Source organism: Talpa occidentalis, unplaced genomic scaffold, assembly GCF_014898055.3.
Source record: "Talpa occidentalis isolate TD23 unplaced genomic scaffold, MPIMG_talOcc4v2.1 talOcc4.6, whole genome shotgun sequence".
NCBI classification, from domain to species: Eukaryota; Metazoa; Chordata; class Mammalia; order Eulipotyphla; family Talpidae; genus Talpa; species Talpa occidentalis.
Window position 1 is genome coordinate 107,288,061 of NW_023604972.1, and position 21,617 is coordinate 107,309,677.

Here is a 21,617-nt window from a genome sequence, read left to right on the forward strand (position 1 = left end):
TATTAAAACATTTCTTGTATGCGTAATTAAAAATAAAAATCTTTAAAAATAAAAAAGTTTGAAAGTATAAGCAATGTGTTTAAGATTTAAAATGACAGACCCCGGGCCTCCCCGGTGGCGCAGCGGTTGAGCGCTGGGTTGCGAAGCTGCCTGCAGCCTCTGCAGCCGGTTCGATCCCCGGTTGCTCCCCAGCCACTGGAGGAGGGTCCCACATGGCGAGCAGACCTCTCCTGCCGCCCGCTGCTCCCCTCAGCAGTGTCCTTCGGTCCTTCTGCCTGCTCTGCTCCCAGCTCTGGCTCTGGTGAATTCTCTCACCCTCCCGCGCTTCTGACTGTACCCAGTGCATGTATAAACCAAACAAACAAACAAATAATAAATAAATAAATAAGACATGCCTCTAGAAAATCAAAAAAAAAAAAATAAAAAAATAAAATAAAATGACAGACCCACCGCTAGTTGTTCTCTTCAAAATGCAGTTTTGAACTTACTATTTAATATTTCCTGTATATCCAAAATGTTAATAAACTGTGTTATTGTTGTTGTTGTTTTTAACATAGGTATGTGCATTTCCAACGAAGTAGGCAAATAACTTATCAGTCTCTTTAGGGCAAACTAACCTCACTTGCACATACTTCCAACTATTGGTATAGTAAAGAGATTGGCTGTTTGTTAGCAGTCAGCTACTGTAGATGGACATTTGGAATGTTTGCAGTTTGGAGCTATTACAAACAACATTGCTATGAATATTCTTACATGTGTCTATATGTCTGGTGAATATATTTTCTTTGTAACCTGTTTCTGGAAGTGAATTGCTGCATTATAACATACACATACTTAATGCTATACTAAACATTGTTTTTCAAAGTTGTACCAATTTCTACTCCATCCACAGTATATGACATCTGTAATTGTATTCTGGCTCTATATCCTTGCCAACATTATTAATTCTTGTTTATTCTTTTAGTCATTTGGATGAGTACATCATGGTATTACAATTTTTATTTTAATTTGCATTTCCCTAATGACTGATGAAAAGAAATTGCTTGGCATGTTTATTGACCATTGGATTTTTTTCTTTTGTGAATGTCCAAGTCTTTTACTTACTTTTCTGTTATATTGTCTGCCTTTTTCTTATGGATTTGTAAAGGTTTTTTTAAAAGTCTACATAGTAATACTTTGTTAATTATGTTAATTTGCAGATATCTTTTCCCAACTAGCTTGCATTTTCAGTCTCTTAATGATGTTAATTATTAGTGTAGATTCTTAATATTCATGCGTGAAATGCATCTAAGATATTCTCTTCTGAAAAGCTTATTATTTTACCATTACATTTAGATCTGTCCATATGGAATTGATTTTGTATATGGTATAAAGTAGATACAAAGATTCATTTTTTTTCAGTAAGGTTATTCAGTTGACCTGCCACCAGTACACTTCATTGCATATATATTTTTATTATAGAATTTCTGTAATTTTTGATAAATGATTTAGTGCCATATTAAATCAACACCATTTGGGATAGTATATTAGTTTCTTGGGGCTGCCATAATAAATTACCACAAACTTGGTGTCATATAGGAACAAAAATTTGTTTCCTCACAGTTCTGGAAGCTAGGTAATTAAAATCAAGGTGTTGGCAAGGCAGGATTGGTTGCTTCTGAGGGATAATCTATTTTACTTCTTTCCTAGCTTCAGGTAGTTGCTAGCAATCGTGGTGTTTCTTGGTTTGTTGATGTATCACTCCAGTCTCTGCCTCTCTCATCATGTAGCATCTTTTGTGTTTCCATGTTCAGTCATTGCAATAGGGCCCACTGTAATCCAGAATGACCTCATATTATTAACTTTCATCTGCAAAAATCCTATTCCCAAATAAGGTCACATTTACAGGTTCTAGGCAGACATGAACAGGGTGGGGAGGAACTATTCAACTCAGTAGAGATAGCAATAAATAACATCATTACATATCACTCACTTTTTTTTTTCCACTAGTAAATGATAGTATTGGTACTGAATATGCCCTAGGAGGAAGCAGAATACTTCAGTAATCTGCATCTGCCCAGCTAGTTAAATTTCATGATGGCAAAAACCATTCTTCCTCTGCCTTTCTCCATTAACTCTATTCAGGACTCAGCATCAGGAAGCACTAGATCTTTACTTCAGGGTGTCCCTATGTTGAAAACACACATGCTAAATAAATCAGTTCAAAGAGTTAGACTGTTTGAATATTTTCCCAGTGAGGCACTCAAGTAACTCTGCATCTTTATCCCAGGTGGTGATTCTCAGTTTGCTGGGCAGGTATGTGTTTATTAGGAACATACTTCAGGGTGGGATCCAGGGACTGACAGGACAAGGACAAAGAGGCTTAGTATGGTTGTAAGGCCAGGGCCCTTTTGCTGCTGTAGATCTTCCTACACTTGATTGTTAGTTAAAAGTAAGGCTAAGTTGCGCCTCCCCGGTGGCACAGCGGTTGAGCGCTGGGTTGCGAAGCTGCCCACAGCCTCTGCAGCGCCGGTTCGATCCCCGACTGCTCCCCGGCCACCGGAGGAGGGCCCGCTGCTCCCCTCAGCAGTGTGCTTCGGTCCTTCTGCCTCCTCTGCTCCCTGCTCTGGCTCTGGTGAATTCTCTCACCCTCCCGTGCTTCTGACTGTACCCAGTGCTTGTATAAATAAATAAATCTTTTAAAAAAAAAAAAAAGTAAGGCTAAGTTAAGTTAGAAATGTATCTTTAAATTTTTATTCTAATTTCAGGTCATTTGGTAGCATCAAAATTCTTAAAGTACGAAATCTGACACACTGTAGTCAGAGATTGGGGACATTTCAGAATCCTTGGATCCAATTTTGAAACAGACCTGGTATCTAATCAATTTTTATGTCATTGTGTACATTTATTGGTCATTTTGCTATACAGGCTGCACATAACTACGTAATACATATCTATATACCACATTTTGTCTTATGTGCTATGGTGTTGTGATAGGTAGGGTCTTAAGGTACATTTAATTCTGTCAAATTGTTCACAATCTGATGATAACACCTGATCCCAGCCATATTCCTGTTTTATCACTTACAAGTCTGTCATTCTTGTACATATGAGGGAGTGGTGGAAAAAGCCTTTTCAAGTGAAACCCCCCCCCCCAAAAAAAAAAAAAAAAAAAAAAACCTGGCTGGGTATATCAGTATAACAGTAAACCAGTAAATCAAAATGTAATATATAACATAAGTTCCAGCATCTTTCTCTGCTTTTTTAAATCATGTTGTTATTGTTGCATATCCAGTGTTAATAGCTTGTGTGCAACCCATGAATTTATTCCCTCTCCCTACTTGCCATTTTAACTTTATGAAAAGGAAGTATCAGATTCTGTTGTGAATGAGTTTAAATTTTGAAAATAAATTTAGAGCCATGGAAACAGAGATTTAATTTTATTGCTAAAAAGGAAAGGTAATGTGTTTATAATTTTAAAACTATAATTTGGATTACTTATAAAAATGATACTTTATAATAACAAGAATTTTCTAAAAGCAGAATTAGTATACTTTTTAAATAAAATATTTTACTCTGTTATTATTTGAAGTACATTTTCAAAACAACTATTTTGGGAATTTCCCTTGATTGTTTAGTACAAGGAATAATTAGTAAAATTGTGCTTTGTAATTCTGATGAGTAACTGCTCAGGAATTAGCCTTATCATCTTTTGGTATTATTCCCTCTCTTCACGTATTTTACTTAAAGTGCCATTTTTTTCCCCTACTATGTTCTTTATGTTGTAGTCTTTATGCTCCCAAGGAGCATTGCCGTTTTTCTCCACTGAGTTCTTTTAGTAATATTTCAAATACATAACTTTTTTCTTTGCACATTCTTCCTTTGTTTCTGTTTGATAGCCATGAATAGCTTTTAAGTTTGTTTTATTCTTCAGTTTTAGGATAGTTTGTTATCATGCCATTGAGAAGGTCAAGCCAATCAATGGGAAACAGCACATATCAGTGCAGTCATGTGTGTCCAGTTGGAGTCTCCACATTGCTTTTATGTACCTTACATTAGCAGTCATCATGGAAAGTATTTTTCTACTTCATGTCCTCTCAGTGATTGGTAGGCTTTGTTAATCACACGTTCCACAAGGTGTTTGTTGTCTATTTCACTGCTTTTGAAGCAAACAAAAAGTGAGTTAACATGTTATCACAACTTTGAGTTCTCCTCACACAACTTCATTTTTGCCATTCCCATCATTATCTCACAAGAGACTCAGAGAAAGGTTAGCTGAGAAAATGGTGTCAGTAGTTTAAAAATCTCTAAGTAGAATTCATTTTAAGTATTGACAGTGGTACACAGAAGAATACAATGCTCTACAAAGACTTGGAACTAATTGCTGGGGTTAAGAGTTTTGCATGTGGCCGTCTATGGTCCTTTCTTACTTGAGCTGAAACATGGTAGTGGTGGTGGCGTTAAAAAAGTGGGAAGGAGTACCCCGTGCTGATAACACATGCAGGGAAGGCATGCGTGTCTGTGAATTTTTCATTTTGATTCTCCTTATTTATTGCTGTGAGTTTTTTTTTTAAAAAAAAAACATGCCTATGAATATTTTTATATCAGAATTTTTTTTTCTTTTTAGGTACCATTCATTGATGTAAATTTCATGTGATTTTTTAAATCCCATGTCATCCTGTCCTGTATCACCACAGCTTGCAATATAGATATCTTTCCATGTACTATGAATATCTTCTATGCTTTTGTTATGGGGAGAGATTAAAAAAATGAGATTTTTGATTTCTTAACACCATAGTATACATTTAAGAATGACATCCCATTCAGAAGTAATGCTAACAGGGGCCTCCCTCGTGGTGCAGGGGTTAAAGACAGCGCTATCAAGCTACTGCCAGCCACTACAGCACAAGTTCAATTCCCGGCCGGCCAGGGAGCAACCCACATGATGCAGCAAACCTCTCCTGTCTCACCCACTGCTCCCCTCAGCAGTATATTTCAGTAGATCTGCCTGTTCTGCTCCCTACTCTCTCTGGTGAATCCTCTCACCCCTCCACACCTCTGGCCTGTACCACTGTATGGCCTGTACCATACAGTTCTTGTATGCATAAATAATAAATCTTTAAGGAAAAAAAAAGAGGTAACTAACAATGAACTGAAGAGTAGGTGATAATACTAAGTGATTGTTGATATTCTAAGTATGATAGGGTATTACGGTTGTTTAGGAGAATTTCTTTACTTACCTTATGGGGGTTGCAAAATGAGGTATTTATAAACTGCATATGATAGCTGTAACTTACTTTCAGACAAGATCAGGTGCTTTCAGGGTGCTATGGCATATACTGTAACTTTCATATGGTTCAGCTAAAACCAGAAAAACAAGCACGAGTGTGTATGTGTTATAGACGCATAGAAAAAATGCAAGTGTAAGGTGCTAAAAACCAGTAAATTTAGGTGAACAGCATATGGGTATTCATCGTACTATTCTTATAGCTTTTCTGTGGGTTAAAAAATTTTAATATAAAAAAATTGGGGGGAAAAACAACTATTCTTCCATATAGTCCTCATTTTCTTGCTAATTTGGTAAGATTAATTTGTTATTGCATCAAACTAGTTGTTTTAAAATATTCCTTTAATATTGGATTCAGAAATAGTTAAAGGTCTACCTAGCTATTGCTTTATGGATTTTTGGATTCTAATATCATGCGATCAGGAAGTCCTAACTTCTTCCCAATAGTAGTTATAGGTGATATTCTGGTAGGCAAGTAGCTGCTTTCTAGGTGAATATACACAAAAGAAAGGTTTCCTATTGCACAGAAATCATTAATTCTTTCTGTCGTATATTGTTAAGATAGCAACCTTATATGTAGCCTCTGCTATTGAATAGTTTCATCTGAACTATGTGTAGGCTTCATATGTTAGTTAATATTAATGAGTAATATCTAAGCTCTCCCCCAATCCCTTTTTTTTTTTCTTTTTCCAGGGTAAATGTTCAGAAAAAGAGATCTAGTTTTCCTGATTTTTTTGGTTGTCCTAATTATTTTTACTCTATTATCATCCATTTTGCCTTTCTAGAATAGAGTATTTAAATTGCTTCAAAACCAAATCCAGCAACAAACTTGGACTGATGAGGGCACCCCATCTGTTCGAGAGCTTCGATCAGCCTTGCTAGATTTTGCTTGTACTCACAGCATAGAAAACTGCAGCGCTGCTGCCACAGATCTGTTTGATAAATGGATGGCATCCAATGGAACTCAAAGGTGGGGTGTACTTCTACTCAAGTGTTTACCTTATGTCATACTAAAAACAGGACCTTGATATTCTGTGTCATGAAATGTTATAATACTGTGTTAATGGAGGTGAACTATGCAACTACATTCAAATACAATTTTTAATTGTGGTAAAATACATATAACTTAAAATTTACTTTCTTAATTTTTAAGTGTTCAGTAGTATAAGTACATTTGTGGTGGTGTACAATCCCCAGAACTTTTTCATCTTGCAAAACTGAAAGCTTATACCCATTAAACAACAACTCCTCATTTTCTGCTCCCCCAGTCCCTGGCAACCTCCAATCTACTTTATTTTTTATGCGTTTCATTATTCTAAATATCTCATAAAGATGAAATCAACCAGTATTTGTCTCTTTATGACTGGCTTATTTCACTTAACATAATGTCCTCAAGGGTTGTCCATGTTGTAGCAAGTGTCAAAATTTCCTCCCTTTTTGAAGGCTGAATAATCCATTGTATATTATCTATCATATTTTGTTTATCCTTTTATCCATTGATAGACATTTGGGTTGCTTCTACCTTTTTGCTGCTCTAAATAATGCTGCTATGAGCATGAGTACCCAGATACCTCTTTGAGACCCTGCTTTCAGTTCTTTCAGATATATACTAAGAAGTAGTATAACTGGATCATATGGTAGTTCTTTTTTTTTTTTTTAAAGAACTGCTATGCTTTTTTTCCATAGTGGCTACACCATTTTGTATTCCCACCATCATTGTACAGTGTTCCCTTTTCTCCACATGTTTGCCAATACCTATTTTTGGTAGCTGCCATGATGGTATCAAACATGTATCATTTATTTTAGGAACACATAGCATGCGGAGTTACCTGTTTTAGAAATATTTTTGATGATGATTGGTTCTCTCCAGGCTCCTTACTAGGCACATGGGAAAAGATTCAATGGAGAGTTGGGATGGGGAGTAACCTTTTGTGAGATCCTTTCCAACTCTGAGACCTTAATAAAGCCAGTAAACTGTACTTCTTTCCATCTTCTTACTCACCCCCACATTTATTGCTATGTTTCTACCATAGAACTTGCCACCCTGTATTATAACATATGTCCTTATTGCTCTGTACTTAGTGAAAGTCTCTGAGTTCCTAATGGGCAAAGACTGTGTCCCATTCCTCTTCCTCTCCCCAGCATCCAGCCAAGTGCCTGCCTGGTACTTTGTGGGTCCTCAATGAATAATTATTGTATTGAATTGAAATGGGGTTCTTTAAAGTCACCCCACTAGGAAAGTAGTAGCCTCTGAACTAATCTTTTTCTTGACTGTTCATGGTACAGTGAGGAGGCTTTTAATTATTGTCTGCTATGACCCCCAAAACACCAGGACTTCTTGTTCTCATGTTTGGCCACTTCTCTTACAGCCTACCTGCTGATGTTATGACTACCGTGTTCAAAGTGGGAGCAAAAACTGAGAGAGGCTGGACTTTCCTCTTAAGCAAGTATGTCTCTATAGGCTCAGAAGCAGAGAAGAATAAAATTCTTAAAGCTCTTGCCAGCTCAGAGGATGTACGGAAACTTTACTGGTATGAAACCTCCCAAGGGATATGATATATAGAAACCAAAGGCTTAAAAGCATTGCGCTCCTAGGGTGGGAGGAGACCTGACTTGAACACCATGGAGCAGCCTGGCGGTTTTGGATTTCACTTCAGGATGCACCTGGATAGATAAGCACAAAATAATAAAGCCAGTGAACTGTACTTCTTTCCATATTCTTACTCACCCCCATAGTTGTTGCTATGTTTCTACCATAGAACTTGCCACCCCATATTGTAATATATATTGCTCTGTATTTTGTGAACATCTGTGAAGGTCCTAGTGGCCAGAGACTGTGTCCTATTCCTCTTGGCCAGAAGACATCAGTAGATGCCAGAATCACAACTTCCTCCTACTTTCTGTTTAAAAACATCTTTATCCCCTTGGCAGGTTGTCTTTAAATCCACTTAGTGCTTCATTCTTTTTGGTCAACCACTGCTCTGTCCAAGCTATAATTTTGAAAATAAAGACACTTTAGAAAATGGTAACATGTCACAGTTTATACATTACCCCTTCTTATGAACTTGTCAGAATTTTACTTTGTAATACTCAACTGATAACAGACCTGGAAATGGTAGTTTCACATGGAGGAAAGAGAGGCAGTTTAAGTAGGGCTTCCTTAGGGGATGAATAGTCATTGACAGGGTAGATGAGCTCTGTATAGCTAAGAGAAGTATGAAGTCATCTTGAATGTCAACTTGAGAAAGAGGGAGGCACTTTGGTATCATTGCTTCTCTGGTATAGTTTTGCTCAGATAAACCCAAATAATTTTTCTGAGATGTCCTCAGCACCTATCTACATTCATGTTCCAGAGGATACACTGTATATAAGCAGTAGCCAGCCTCTAAGCTGTGTAAATGGAGAAAAAAAATTAGTTTTTATATTTGTAATAGTGTTATTTTAAACTAGTATACATTAATAAATTCCCATTATAAAGTATTCAAACAATATCTAAGAAAGTAGAATAAAATATGAAAGTATCTCTTGTCTTTCACTTCCATTATTTTCTCTTAACTGTTAATCTTGTGTATTTACATACATAAACATAGGTTTATACCTTGCCCTGACATTCTTTATTAATGAACAGTCACTCTGAGATTTGCCACATCAGTTCATAAAGCCAACTTCATTTGTTTTTAATCGCTGCATAGTATTCCATAGCATAACTATCATACTTTTTGTAACTCACCATGTTTCAGTGGACATGTGGGCTTTTCCCTCTAAAAATACCACATTCTTTTCTGGGTATGTGGGTCCTCACTATTAGCAAGTTTTATAGTATAGTAGATGAGACTGTTTACATTCAAATGCCAGGCTTTAGTATTTATGGTCAGTGTAACAGGGACAATTACATAACCTCAGTTTCCTAAGCTATAAAATGGGGATAATATTTTAAGTATTGTTGTGTCAGTAATATTGGACATTAATAATATGGAACAGCAATAAATGCTAACTATTAATATTAAGATTCTAAAATGTAGCTCCAGTTTTTTAGGAGTAATAAGAAACCTGCCTATTCAAATAAAATAAGGTTTCTAACAGAAAAAATACTACAGTTACAATAAATTCTACCCAAATGTTTTTCATAAATGTCCTTATTACATCAAGAAGTACTATTATGTGGCACAATATTTGAGTGTATATCTCATTAGTGAGTTAATTAAAAAAAAAAAAACAAATTTTCAATCTATTGATCAATCTTAGACTAACTACAAGCTTCTATTCTTTAAATTGCTACAGAGCTTTAATTAGAAAACCAAGACTAATTTAAATTCAGTCTTCACTTCATCATGAATAATTATTGTGGATGCTAAATCTGCTTTTTTTTCAGGTTAATGACAAGTAGCCTCAATGGAGATACCATCCGAACACAAAAGTTGTCATTCATCATTAGAACAGTGGGCCGACATTTTCCTGGACACTTATTGGCATGGGATTTTGTCAAAGAGAACTGGAATAAGCTTGTTCAGAAGTAAGTTTCTCAGAGGATTACTACTTTCTAGTATTCTCAGACTCTAAATTTGAAAAAAGTTCCCAAAGTTGTCGTTCACAGGAGTTATAATTTTCTATGAAGGAAAAATGCTTCAGTGACAGTTCACTTGAAACACCCTGAAATTTTCACATTTGCAGAAATAATCCTCTAACATGAGTCATTTAACTGTGGTATTCCATTTGAGTACTAATCAGAATACCAGGTCACTTAGCTATGCATGACCACAGACTATTTCAGAATCACTCTTTAGTTATGCATGTAGAAAAATACCTCTTCATTGCCAAGGAGCCAGTTAAGAACTCATACTCACGGATGTTTCTTTCTTTTAAAGTAATAATGACATTTCTGAGTGTATGAAGTAACTTTACAGTAGATTAAATGTATTAATAATTTATCTAGAGGCTCTCTTTCCTTTTTCTGCCCACCTTTCCTTCCCACTGACGTTAAGTGTGTGCAGGACTGCTTTGTATTGACTGAGCTGCAGTTCCCAGGAGCAGGACTCCACTCTGCCTTGGACATGTAGACCTTCCATTAAAGCATTTCCTTTGCACTCAGGAACTTTGTTCACCAACAACTGCCTCATTTCTTTGTTCTTTTATTTGTGTTTCTTCAGGTTCCATCTGGGGTCTTACACCATACAAAGTATTGTTGCTGGATCAACTCACCTGTTTTCAACAAAGGCACATTTGTCTGAGGTTGGTCAGTAGGGGCACAGGGTAGCCCTTTCCCTCAGGCTAGTCAGTTTAAGTGAGATGGTGACTTCTAGTGTTAATTCCTGTCTCTTCTCTCTGTCTGCCTTCATCCGTGGTAACAATTCTGCTTTGGGATAATTTCTGAAGAGTGAATATATGTCAGTGATGAAAAATTCTGATTTCATTTCAACAGCTGTCTTCCTGATACAATCTTCTGGGGTTTTTTTGTTTGTTTTTTTTTTTAAGAGTTTGTAATATTGTTATTATTCTTTATTATATTTATTAATTTTTTTTATTTTTTACATCATTGTTCCTTTTTATTTTTTTTTTTTTTTTTTTATTTTATAGAGGCATGTTTTATTTATTTATTTATTTTGTTTGTTTGTTTTGTTTATACATGCACTGGGTACAGTCAGAAGCGCGGGAGGGTGAGAGAATTCACCAGAGCCAGAGCGGGGAGCAGAGCAGGCAGAAGGACCGAAGTACACTGCTGAGGGGAGCAGCGGGCGGCAGGAGAGGTCTGCGCGCCATGTGGGACCCTCCTCCGGTGGCTGGGGAGCAGCCGGGGATCGAACCGGCGCCGCAGTGGCTGCGGGCAGCTTCGCAACCCAGCGCTCAACCGCTGTGCCACCGGGGAGGCCCCATTGTTCCTTTTTAAACAATATTTTCTTCCCCCCACCTGCTCAGGTGTAGTCCCCATAGAGTTTCCTTCACCAGTGCACGTGTGCACCATCACCTCAGTCCCCTGTGCTCCTCCCTCCCTCCCTCTGATCCCTCTCCCTCCTCCTCCCCTGCAGGATGTCTCTGATTTATAATTGTTTTTGCTTTGTTGTGTTTTGTACTGTTTTTTTTTTTTTACACTGATGTCTTATTTGGCTCCCCTAAATTCCTGCTATAAGTGAAACCATCCCATATTTTTCTTTTTCCTTCTGTCTTATTTCACTGAGCGTAATTCCTTCTAGTCCCATCCACGTTGCTGCAAATGGCATGAGTTTATCTTTTTTTGATTGCTGAGTAATATTCCATTGTGTGTATATGGCACATCTTCTTGATCCAGTCATCTGTTTTTGGGCATTTGAGTTGTTTCCAGGTTTTACCTATTGTAAATAGTGCTGCAATAAACATAGGTGTACAGGTGTTCTTTTGAATCAATGTTTACAAACAATCTTTTGAATTAAAATCATTATGCCAAATTTCTTTTTAAGTCCTAATAAAATTATTTTGAAGGGTAAAATTGGGCACAAAAACTAATTTTAAATTCTACTTCATTTACTTTTATTTGGACTGTTTTTTTCTGTTTTCAATTTGAAAACTTGATCCTTGTGGGAATAAGTGGAACTTGTTTTTTTTTTTTACTTACTTCAAATCTCTCCATACTTGATCAGGAATTTGATGTACTGAGTACCCCAGTTATTAAAGAACTCCTTGTTTCTGTTTCTTTTAAGACATTAGCACAGCCATCACTGAATTAAAGATTATTTGAAAAGTATATTTAACTAACAAATAAAACACAAGCATTTAAAAAATACATATGGAGTTATTGTTCTTTTCTTCTGTTGAAATACTTCTCTCTACGATTTATAGGTCCAGACATTCTTTGAAAATCAATCAGAGGCAACCTTTCGACTGCGCTGTGTCCAGGAGGCTTTGGAAGTCATCCAATTGAATATCCAGTGGATGGAGAAGAACCTTAAAACTCTGACAAAGTGGCTGTAGCATGCACAACTGCACCTCATTTTGTCACCCCTTCAGAGAGCTTGTTAACTTGGGCTGTGCTGCTTTTTGCAAAAAAGCCAACGTGAAGCCAGATTGCTGCCGAGTTGTTTGCACTCTTAGGAGTTCTAGTTAGCTCAGGGCTCGTCTGTATTTTTCATCTGTCTTTTCTGAATTGTCTTTGGGCAGTATATAGTTATTTATTACAAGATTATATTCACCTGTATGCCAACCATCTACAAAAACATTGAGTACTTTTTCTACTTTGAAGATACACAAATGGGGAAAAAACTGTTTTGAAATTCTGTGCTATTTCTCAGTATCTGGAAAGTACTAACACAATGAGAAGAGGAAAGACCTATCCAGGGAGCCACTATCTTTGCAGGTTGTGAGCTATCTGTTGCTTCTTGTTGCTTCTTGTTGGTAGTTACTGGTTGATTGTGGTATAAAATTAGCTTCAAAAAGTACAATAATGAAGTTGATGAAACATGCAACTGTTGAGAACTGATCTCAGGTGTGCAGATCTACTTTGATTTGGGGTTTTGATCAGTCCTTTATTTTCTGGAAAAATTTTGAATAAGATCTATAACTTTTCTTTTCTGCATAATAGCCAGGTGCTATAAAATTATTAATTTTTGTTGTATTGAGAAGCTAAATAACAAAGCCAAAAGATGAAAATTTTCAAATACTTAGCACTTTCTTTTTGATCTTTTATAGCATTAACATCTGCAAAAGCTCCAAACCAGGTTAACTTTAATTAATATTATTTTATTTGTGAATTCCAATGTTCTCCAAATCTGTACACCTTTATCACTTTCTGCCATAGATAATAAACCTTATGATAGTTATAGGTACCTATTTCTACACTCATGGCAAGCATTTTGTTAATACTAGTGTCTTTTATCGTGACTTTATCACAATTACAAAGAATGTAATTTATTTAAGTTGCCTCTTGGCATGATAGATCCTAGACACTTTCTCTGAATAATATCCATGGGTGGATCTTCAATTTATATGATAGGCTACATATTTTAAAATAGAGTCTTTGAGAAATTGACCATTTTTATTTGAAGTTCACCATAATACCTTAAAGGAATAAAGGGGAAGGAAATACGAGTAAGTTGATTCCAGTTTAGTATGGTGGGCTTTGAAATTTTTTTATCAAAAACAGTCCTTTTCTTTAATTGAAAAATCATAATTTTCCATTATCATGGCCACACTTTTTCTTTCAACTGATTAAAAAGAATGGCTAAGGAAAGAAAGAAAAATGAGGGAAGATATTCAAAACTGTATGGCATTTTTACTCCATTTAAGGGAGAAATATTGTACTTGAATTTATTGAGCTATGCAGAATTATAAGTAGATTGTTGTGTTTCTTTGATTCTTAGGAAAAAAAGTTTTCTTCTTATTAATTGTTGAGTACTTTATATTTTGTTTGTTAACATCTATGTACATAAAAGTGGTAGCTACCCATTTGCAAGCACTTAAAACTCTCCACAGAATCAGACAATGGGAAAGGTCACCCTTTTTTATGCAATAGGTGTAAAGTGAGAATATGTGGGTTTGTGTATAAAATTTTATTTTATGAAAATATTTTTATAAAGCAGAATTGTAAAGGATGGCATGCTAAAAAATAGCCTCCTTTAATCCTGATACAGTTCCCCAGCTTAGTCTTTTCTAAACATTTATCTCAGTTTGAGAATATGTAATATTATATCCTGAGAATCACGGAATCACCTAAAGATGTCTTAATTGAAACTGGGTGATTGTAGGTCTTTATTTTTCTTGTGCTTCAGTAAATGAAAATTTAGTTGATATTGAAAGTTAGTATGTTTTTATATTTTTAGAGTGGGGAAAAATACTAAACTTTTGACAAAGGGTTTTTTTTGTTGCTGGTTTTTTACCATGTTATATTACTAAATTCCACTTTGATACAGAGTTTAAATTTTGCTACTTCTTAAAATCAGTTAAGGTTCTTGTTTTACCTGTCCATATTTACATTGCTTCTGTAATATATGTTAGCTTTGCATATGGCAAATCTTGTCTTGAATTATATCATTGTTTTCCTGTCAGTGTGTGGGGGTGTTTTGGGGGTGTTTTACAAGTAAAACCTTACCAAAACATGGACTAAAAAAAGTTCACTCATAACCCATTGCAATCTTTGTACTCAAAAGCTGTTCATTCCATTGATACCAGATCCATGCTATTTGTAGTTGTATTTGTAGACCTCATTTCAGTTGTTTATAATTTTAGTAGGGCCTCACCTCATATTTTCCCACAGAATTCCATAATTTTTAATGTTATATTTATCTATATAGATGACTAAAAATATGTCAGAAATATAAGGTTAAGCAATATGTAGAACATGTAGTATAAATATAATTACAGCTTTTGAAGAATTTTCCCAAAAAAAATTTATCCTAACCACTATATTTCTGAGAAATCAAATAGATTGAAGCACAGCAGTCACCATGCTTTTTTTATATAAGCACATAGAACCAGGACACAATTAAGAACTTGTTTGACAAGTGTTGTATTCATTGCAGAGAGATAATCTATTTGATGTAATTAATATAGAGGACGCATCACACTAGAATTTTAAGAAAGATAAAATAGAAATATGGAATTATAGAAGAATAACTTATGCTTCGGAGACCTGAAAAGTTATGAAGTAGAAATCTAAGGAATCTGGTTTGTTCTATTACTGTCAAGTGACAAGATATTTTAAATTGCAATTGGCGACATTTCCACACAGCTTGTGCCTTCCTGCTTGTTGTTTTATGTTTCTTTAAGTGAAACTATATCGTTTGCCATTGTTAGGTTTCAAGAGCTTTCATTTTACCACAGGTTCTACTTAATGCTAATGTTCTATGCCATTCATGTTTTCATTTTTTCGTTTCGTGCATGTGTAATTTAGCTGCTACAGGAACAAAAGAGCTGTCAGAAGAGTGCTGGGTATGTAGAGAATACGGGACCCCACCTGTCTTAACTGGTACAGGACAGCCTTTTCTGAATATTAGAAAGTGAGAAATGAAAGTTAAGTGCTGAGTTTGCTGGGTTACTAATAGCCTGTTACTGAGTTGGGCTTTCAGAATCTGCTCAGACTGTAGCACTTGGAACCGTAATCTACAGTCAGATTGGTGAACACCACGTGATCTCCATTTTCATGGGACTCTGATAAGGTGTGTGTGTATCTAAGGAGATATGTCATCCCCAAGGACCCCTAGCTGGGTCTACTTGCAGAATGAGACCCAAATTTCTAGATATGAGGTAGCTCTTCTCCAGCCTTTGGAATTAACTCTCATTAAAGTGCTTGCTTATCCCCTGTACCTACAACATGCCTCCATTCATTTTTTAAAAACTAATATATATATTTTTGCATTCTTGTATTTTATGCTTCATTGCCAAGTAAATACCAAATAAGAAGTGGGGGTGCAAAAATCTGAAAAGTCTCCTTTCCCTTTCCCTTCTTGCCTGCTTGTGCAATAGCTACTAGAATAGTTGACTGGTTTCTTTGGGTGACTTTTGGGGGGTATATACTTTTAAAATACACAGATGTGTTTTTTATTCTTTCATTTTTATGTATTTTGTCCTGATGAAAAATGAAACATTATCCTATGAAGATCTTTTTTCCTTCCCATTTTGCCTGCAGCTAGAGAGTAGTCATCTGGTCTTCTTTGGAAAAAGATAGTGGTCTCAGAAAGTAGTGTAAGTTCTCTTAAAAATGTATACAGATGTTTTTTGCTGCTTTTTTGTGGGAATTGTTTCATTTTGTACATCATTTAACCTCCTTATGGATACATAAAGATCTTGTAAACCCTGGAAATCAGAAGAATGGCGCAAATGTCCCATTTACCTCTCTCCTTGTTGCCTGAGTAGTTGTAGTTACTGATATTTCACTTTATATGTGTCCTTTAGCATGGATGCATATCTACTTTATGAAAATTGCAGTTTAGAATATGACAAATCTCCTCTTTTCCCTTTTCCTGATTGCACCTCTGGGCAACAGCTAATAAAGTAATTACATTTTGTGGGTTGGGAGAGAGAGAGTGTGTGTGGGTGTGTACACACATATATAAATAAAGTTATTAATTCATTTCATACTCTGTCCTTAAAGGATATAAAGTACCTAATGAAACATGGAGGTCTGGATGTATAATAATCTCCTCTTCTTCCTTTCCCATATTGTCTGTGTGGGCAGTGGCCGGTAGAGTGGCTGTTGGAGGGGTAGGGGATCTGGGTCGGGCATAGGAACTTACTGTATATACCTGTTTTTATTACTATGTTGTGTTCTTTCGTTGGGTGCCCGCACTGGAAGGTACCTCATAAACATGGAGTTCCGGATGTATAACAATCTCCTCTTGTCCCCTTCCCTTGTTGCCTGTCTAGGCAATACTTTTAGAGTAGTTTGCACTTTTTGAAATTTTTTCTGCTCTGTGTGTGTGTGTGTGTGTGTGTGAGGTGTGTTTCACAGCAAGGATACTGCTTTAATACTGCATGTAAATGTTTTGCTACGTTTTTGTTACCTCATTTCTACCTTGTCCTTTACATGGGTATTTAGATATAGGAAGAAAGCTGAAATTCAGTCTGTGTGGGTAACAGCTAGCAGAGTCAGTAATTTCAGAAGATTTTTGTGGGTGTTGGGGTTAACTTGTTTTAGATAGACAGACAGATCTTTTTTGTTTCCCTATTGTAGTATTCCCTTGGGTATCCAGTCCTCTTGGACATGTAGGTTCCCAGTAAACCGTGGAGTGTGGCGTGTATCAGTCTCTCCTCCTGCTTTCCCCTTTTTACATTTGTAAGTAATAGTTTTAAAGTAGGTTGGGTTCTTTGACCTTTTTGGGGGTGGGCGGGCAAGGACTAAGGGCAGGACATATTCTTTTAAAAACTGTACATATAATGTTTGCTACTATATATACTATGTTACTTCATTTTGTACCCTGTCCCTTATTGGACGTAGAGGTACTTAATGAGACGTGGAGGGTCCGGATGTATGAAAATCTCCTCTTTTCCCCTTTCCTTATTGCCTCTGTGGGCAATAGTTTTAGAGTAGTCTAGATTATTATTTTTTGACTCTACTACTTCCTTTGCTGGGAGAGTAGGCATATGTACTTTTAAAGTGTATATAAATGTTTTTTGCAATTTTTTTCTATTACTTCATTTTGTATCTAGTCCTTTCCATGGATACTTAGGTACATGATGAAAATTAAGGTTCATTCTATGAAAAACTCTCCCCTCTCCCCTTCCCTTATTGCCTGACTGGGCAATGGCTGGTAGTGTAGTTGTGTAGTTTTGGGGGGCAGGGTGGTGGGGGATTTCTGGGTCTGCAGTCTTCTTAATGTATATAAATGCTTGCTGCTTTTTGTTGTTATTTTTGTTTGCATTTGTAGATCTCAAACGCAATGCAGAAGCCCAGATCCAGAAGTGTCGTAAATCTTTTCTCCCTTCACCTCTACCCTCTGTATATGGGCAGTAGTATGCAGGACTCAGAGCTTGGGTTTCACCGGAGTAAGCTTATTAGGCAATACATGTAATATTTTAAATGTACATAAATGTTTTTGCCTCTTTCTGGTGTACAATTCATTTTGAATCTAGTCTTTTGCATGACTCTAGGTACTTAATGAAAGTTGAGATTGAGTCTATGAAAAATCTCCCCTACTCCCCTTCCCTTATTGCCCGGTGGGCAATGGTAGAAGAATAGGTATTTGGTTTCTTTTTTTGGAGGGGGTATATGTGTATATAAAGATGAGGTGTATAAACATAAACTGTATTATGTGTATTTTTAATATATATAAATGTTTGCTACATTTTGTGTGTTCTTTGATTTAGTACCCAGTCCTTTGCTGGGACTTGTGGGTACTTAATGAAACTTGGAGGTCCAGACGTATGATAAATCTCCTGCTTCCCTTCCCTCGTTGCCTGCATGGGCAACAGTTTTATAATTTGGGTTCATTTTTTCTGGGGAGGGATTAAATGAGTGGGTAGTGATTAGAGGCAAAGGATAAGATTTGAATTTTTTTGAAGTGTATATAAATGTTTTCATGTTACTGATTTTGCACCTAGTCCTTTGCTTGGATGTATAGTTACTAAATGAAAATTGAGGATCAGTGTATGACCGATCTCCTCTCTCCTTCCCCTTATTGCCTGGGTAGGCAATTGTGAATAGAATAGTGCGTATTTTTCACTTGTTTGTTTTTGAGGGATTTCTATTTTTGGCAGAGGAATATTTTTAAATACATATAAATATGTTCCCATTTCTCTTATTTCATTTTGTATTTAGTCCTTTGAATGGCTTTTTGGGAATCCAATGAAAATTGAGTTTTGTTAATTGACAGATCATTTCTTCCTTCCCCACATATTTCCTCTTTAGTGTTAGAAGGTGTAGTTGTGGTGATTTCGTTTTATTCTCTAGGATAGATGCCTTTAAAGGTGTAAATATACACACAGAGATATAATTTGCTTCTCTTTTCCCCATTATTTTTCTTTAACACTTAGTCCCTTTGCAGGACTCTGACTATATCTGACAAAAATAAAGACCCAACAAATCCCTGCCATCTGACTTGAAGGTATACTATATGGTGGTGAAACTAATGCAAGAGGCATGTAACACAAAAGATGGGAGAAGATAATTGGATGTAGTTGAGCTGTGAAAACTAATCAGATGTAGAGTTTCTTGTGTTCATTCAACCTCAAGGAAAATGGTGAAAAGGAACCTGTATTTTGGAGATTTCAGAAAGGGGAGAGGACAAGACTAAGAGTGTGCTAAGATTCATTGTTGATTCATCTTTCGTAACCTATAAGCAAATATAAGTACTTCCTAGAATTCATTTGAAAACCCTTGAAAGTAGCCTTTTTTTTTTTTTTGAGGCCTGGAATTCTGATTCATCTTCAGAAGTTGGTTGTAGTTCCACCAATAGAATATTCTTGTTTACCAAGTAGATACTTTTCTGATTTTTTGGAATGAACCTTTTGAGTTGTTGCCACAGTTCTCATGAATGACAACATGGGCCCCCCAGAAAATTAATCCAAAAAGAATTTGAACAAGCACTTTCTGTATTTCAGCACCCACACGTGGTAGCGCAAGTTGGCCCTTTCCAACCTAGAGCTCTTCTGTAGACTGCCTCTCCTCAGTTCTCCACCAGCTGGACCATTGCTGTTCTGGTTTCCCTTTTGTCTTCTGTGTCTGCACTGTTAGATGTTATCTTCAAGTGCTGTCACGAATCTACGCCAATATTGTCTTATTGGCTGTGTGTTTTGGCATGCTTTCATGCATCTAGCCCTGTGTGTTCGTTTTCAGCATTCTTAAATGACACTTCACACTGACTCGTCATGCACTGCATGGTAAATGTTACAACTCCACATTTGCCTGTATCAAAGAAAATACATGTTAAAGTCCATCCATCTCCTTTCTTCCTTCAAGCTTCTTAGCATTATTTGTTTTGCCGTTTCTAATCTAATGCTGAAGATTTGCCATATTATTTTTAGAATCATTGAGTGATAGGTCTCTTAGAAAATTTTCAGAGATGTTATTTACCATATCAAACTCTCAGGTTCTAGTATCTAATAAAATAAATTGAAAAATTAGCCTATACTTTGCTGTTATGTATACCTGCTGCTGTAGAAAAAAATAGAAGTTTATTCATGACATATTTAGCTTTGATCATAAATAAAAGAAAAGGGAACACCTTTTTGGAATTAGTCATGGTAGTCATTAGTGATGTTTCTGAACAGTTCTTAATTTAAAATGCTTCAAAGCAAGTAAAGGTCATGGCTTAGCTGAAGGAAATGCTCCAAAAATTGAACTGTACTGCCATCAGTACAAATAATACACTCGTGTGTGTGTGTGTGTGTGTGTGTGTGTGTGTGTATAAAATGACAATTACAGCATAATTGGAGCATTTGCATTAATCAATAAACTCACATTGAGACAAAACTTAGTCTAGCAGCTGTCTTGAATAAAGCCAACTGTTCCATGTTGCTGTGAAAAATAGACTCTTTCAAATACTTTGAAAAGTAATTATTTGGGAACTTGTAAAGGTATTACATTTTATATTTAAACACGTATGGAGATCTCCAGTTCCTTTAGTCTGAGCTTGTGGGTGGAATTCCAAATTTGTTTCATAATCTGTCTTTTGTGGAAGATTTTGAAAATAATATGTGTGTGTGTGTGTATATATATATTATATATGCAAATTGTGTTGTTTGACTTGTAAAGGGAAAAGGCTTATTTTTCTTTATACTTCTGACAACTTGTTTTGCATATGACCAGCACTGACTGTAAAGCATGTGTAACTGCAAACACTGTTGCTTTTTTTTGTGAAATGAAAATAAAAGTATTTAAATATAAAAATTATGTGGACAATTTTGATTTAAAAAGTACATTTATTAAGTAGTATATCTTCTCAGATTATGAGACAGGGACCATGTTTGTTGTCTTTGATAGTGTTTTTCCTCCCTTACCAGTGGCTTTATTGCTTTTAATTCAAGGTTTTTGAAACTTAGAGCTGTTCTGTGTATAGTGTTTAGCAACATTCCTGACCTCCAATGCAAATAGCAACCAGACGCCAATAACAGCTTGCCCTCTCAGTGTGACCACCAAAATGTCTCCAGATGTCCCCAAGGATGGTAGTAGGTGTGGAGATTAAACTGTCAATGGACACATTTATCAGTGGTCTCAGTAACAGTTACATGAACTCCATCTAGGGCAATTACTCACTATTTGAAGTAATTCTTGTTAACTCTGAGGTCACCTGAGTAGCCTACTGATGCAGTGATAATTCAGTACTTCAGCTGTAAAACCTGTCACTACTTATGCCAGTGAAACCAAGGAACTGTCACTATTTTAATTTGAAGATGAAAGGACATTAGATGCATTGGTTCATATGTGAGCAGCATGTGAATGATCAACTTTTTTCATATGATAGATAGGGCCACAGTCATTCCCGGTCAGGTCTACAAAAGGAGCTTTTTTGCTCTATGCCCATAAGTAGTCTTGATGTAAAACTGAGACTGAGGCTTCCAGATGTGGCAATTAGAATCAGTATTCTTTTACAGTAGTTATTAGGGCTTAAAGTTGAGCATTTTAGGGCAAATAAAGTCTAATAAATCCCTTATCCCAAATCTTTCCAGGGCATAAAAAAATCCTTTTGTAATTTCTTGTGGTTATTATTAATAATATACTTGGGGAAAGCTCTTAGGAATTGCAAGGATTTTAATTGAAAGTTTCTGGTTAGATTTTTGATACTTTATTCACAAATATCTGCAGTATGCAATTGGGTAAAAACCATTATAAATATAGAATAGAATACTTTGATTCTTGGCCTCCCTGGTGGCGCAAGGGGTTCAGCTTCAGCACTATGAAGCAATCTGCAGCTACTGCAGCACAAGTTTGATCCCTAGCCAGATTGCTACC

General features: G+C 36.1%; 1 protein-coding gene across 1 annotated transcript in view; it reads left to right on the top strand.

The window, feature by feature from the left end:
• The window catches only part of LNPEP (leucyl and cystinyl aminopeptidase), a 96,196-nt gene extending 75,663 nt beyond the window's left edge, over positions 1-20,533 (top strand). The window contains exons 13-17 of the mRNA XM_037529358.2: positions 6,052-6,236; positions 7,636-7,797; positions 9,639-9,779; positions 10,414-10,495; positions 12,077-20,533. Of these exons, the coding sequence (XP_037385255.1) occupies positions 6,052-6,236; positions 7,636-7,797; positions 9,639-9,779; positions 10,414-10,495; positions 12,077-12,208 (702 nt within the window). The 3' untranslated portion in view covers positions 12,209-20,533. The remainder of the gene's footprint in view (positions 1-6,051; positions 6,237-7,635; positions 7,798-9,638; positions 9,780-10,413; positions 10,496-12,076) is intronic.
• Positions 20,534-21,617: the final 1,084 nt, after the last annotated feature.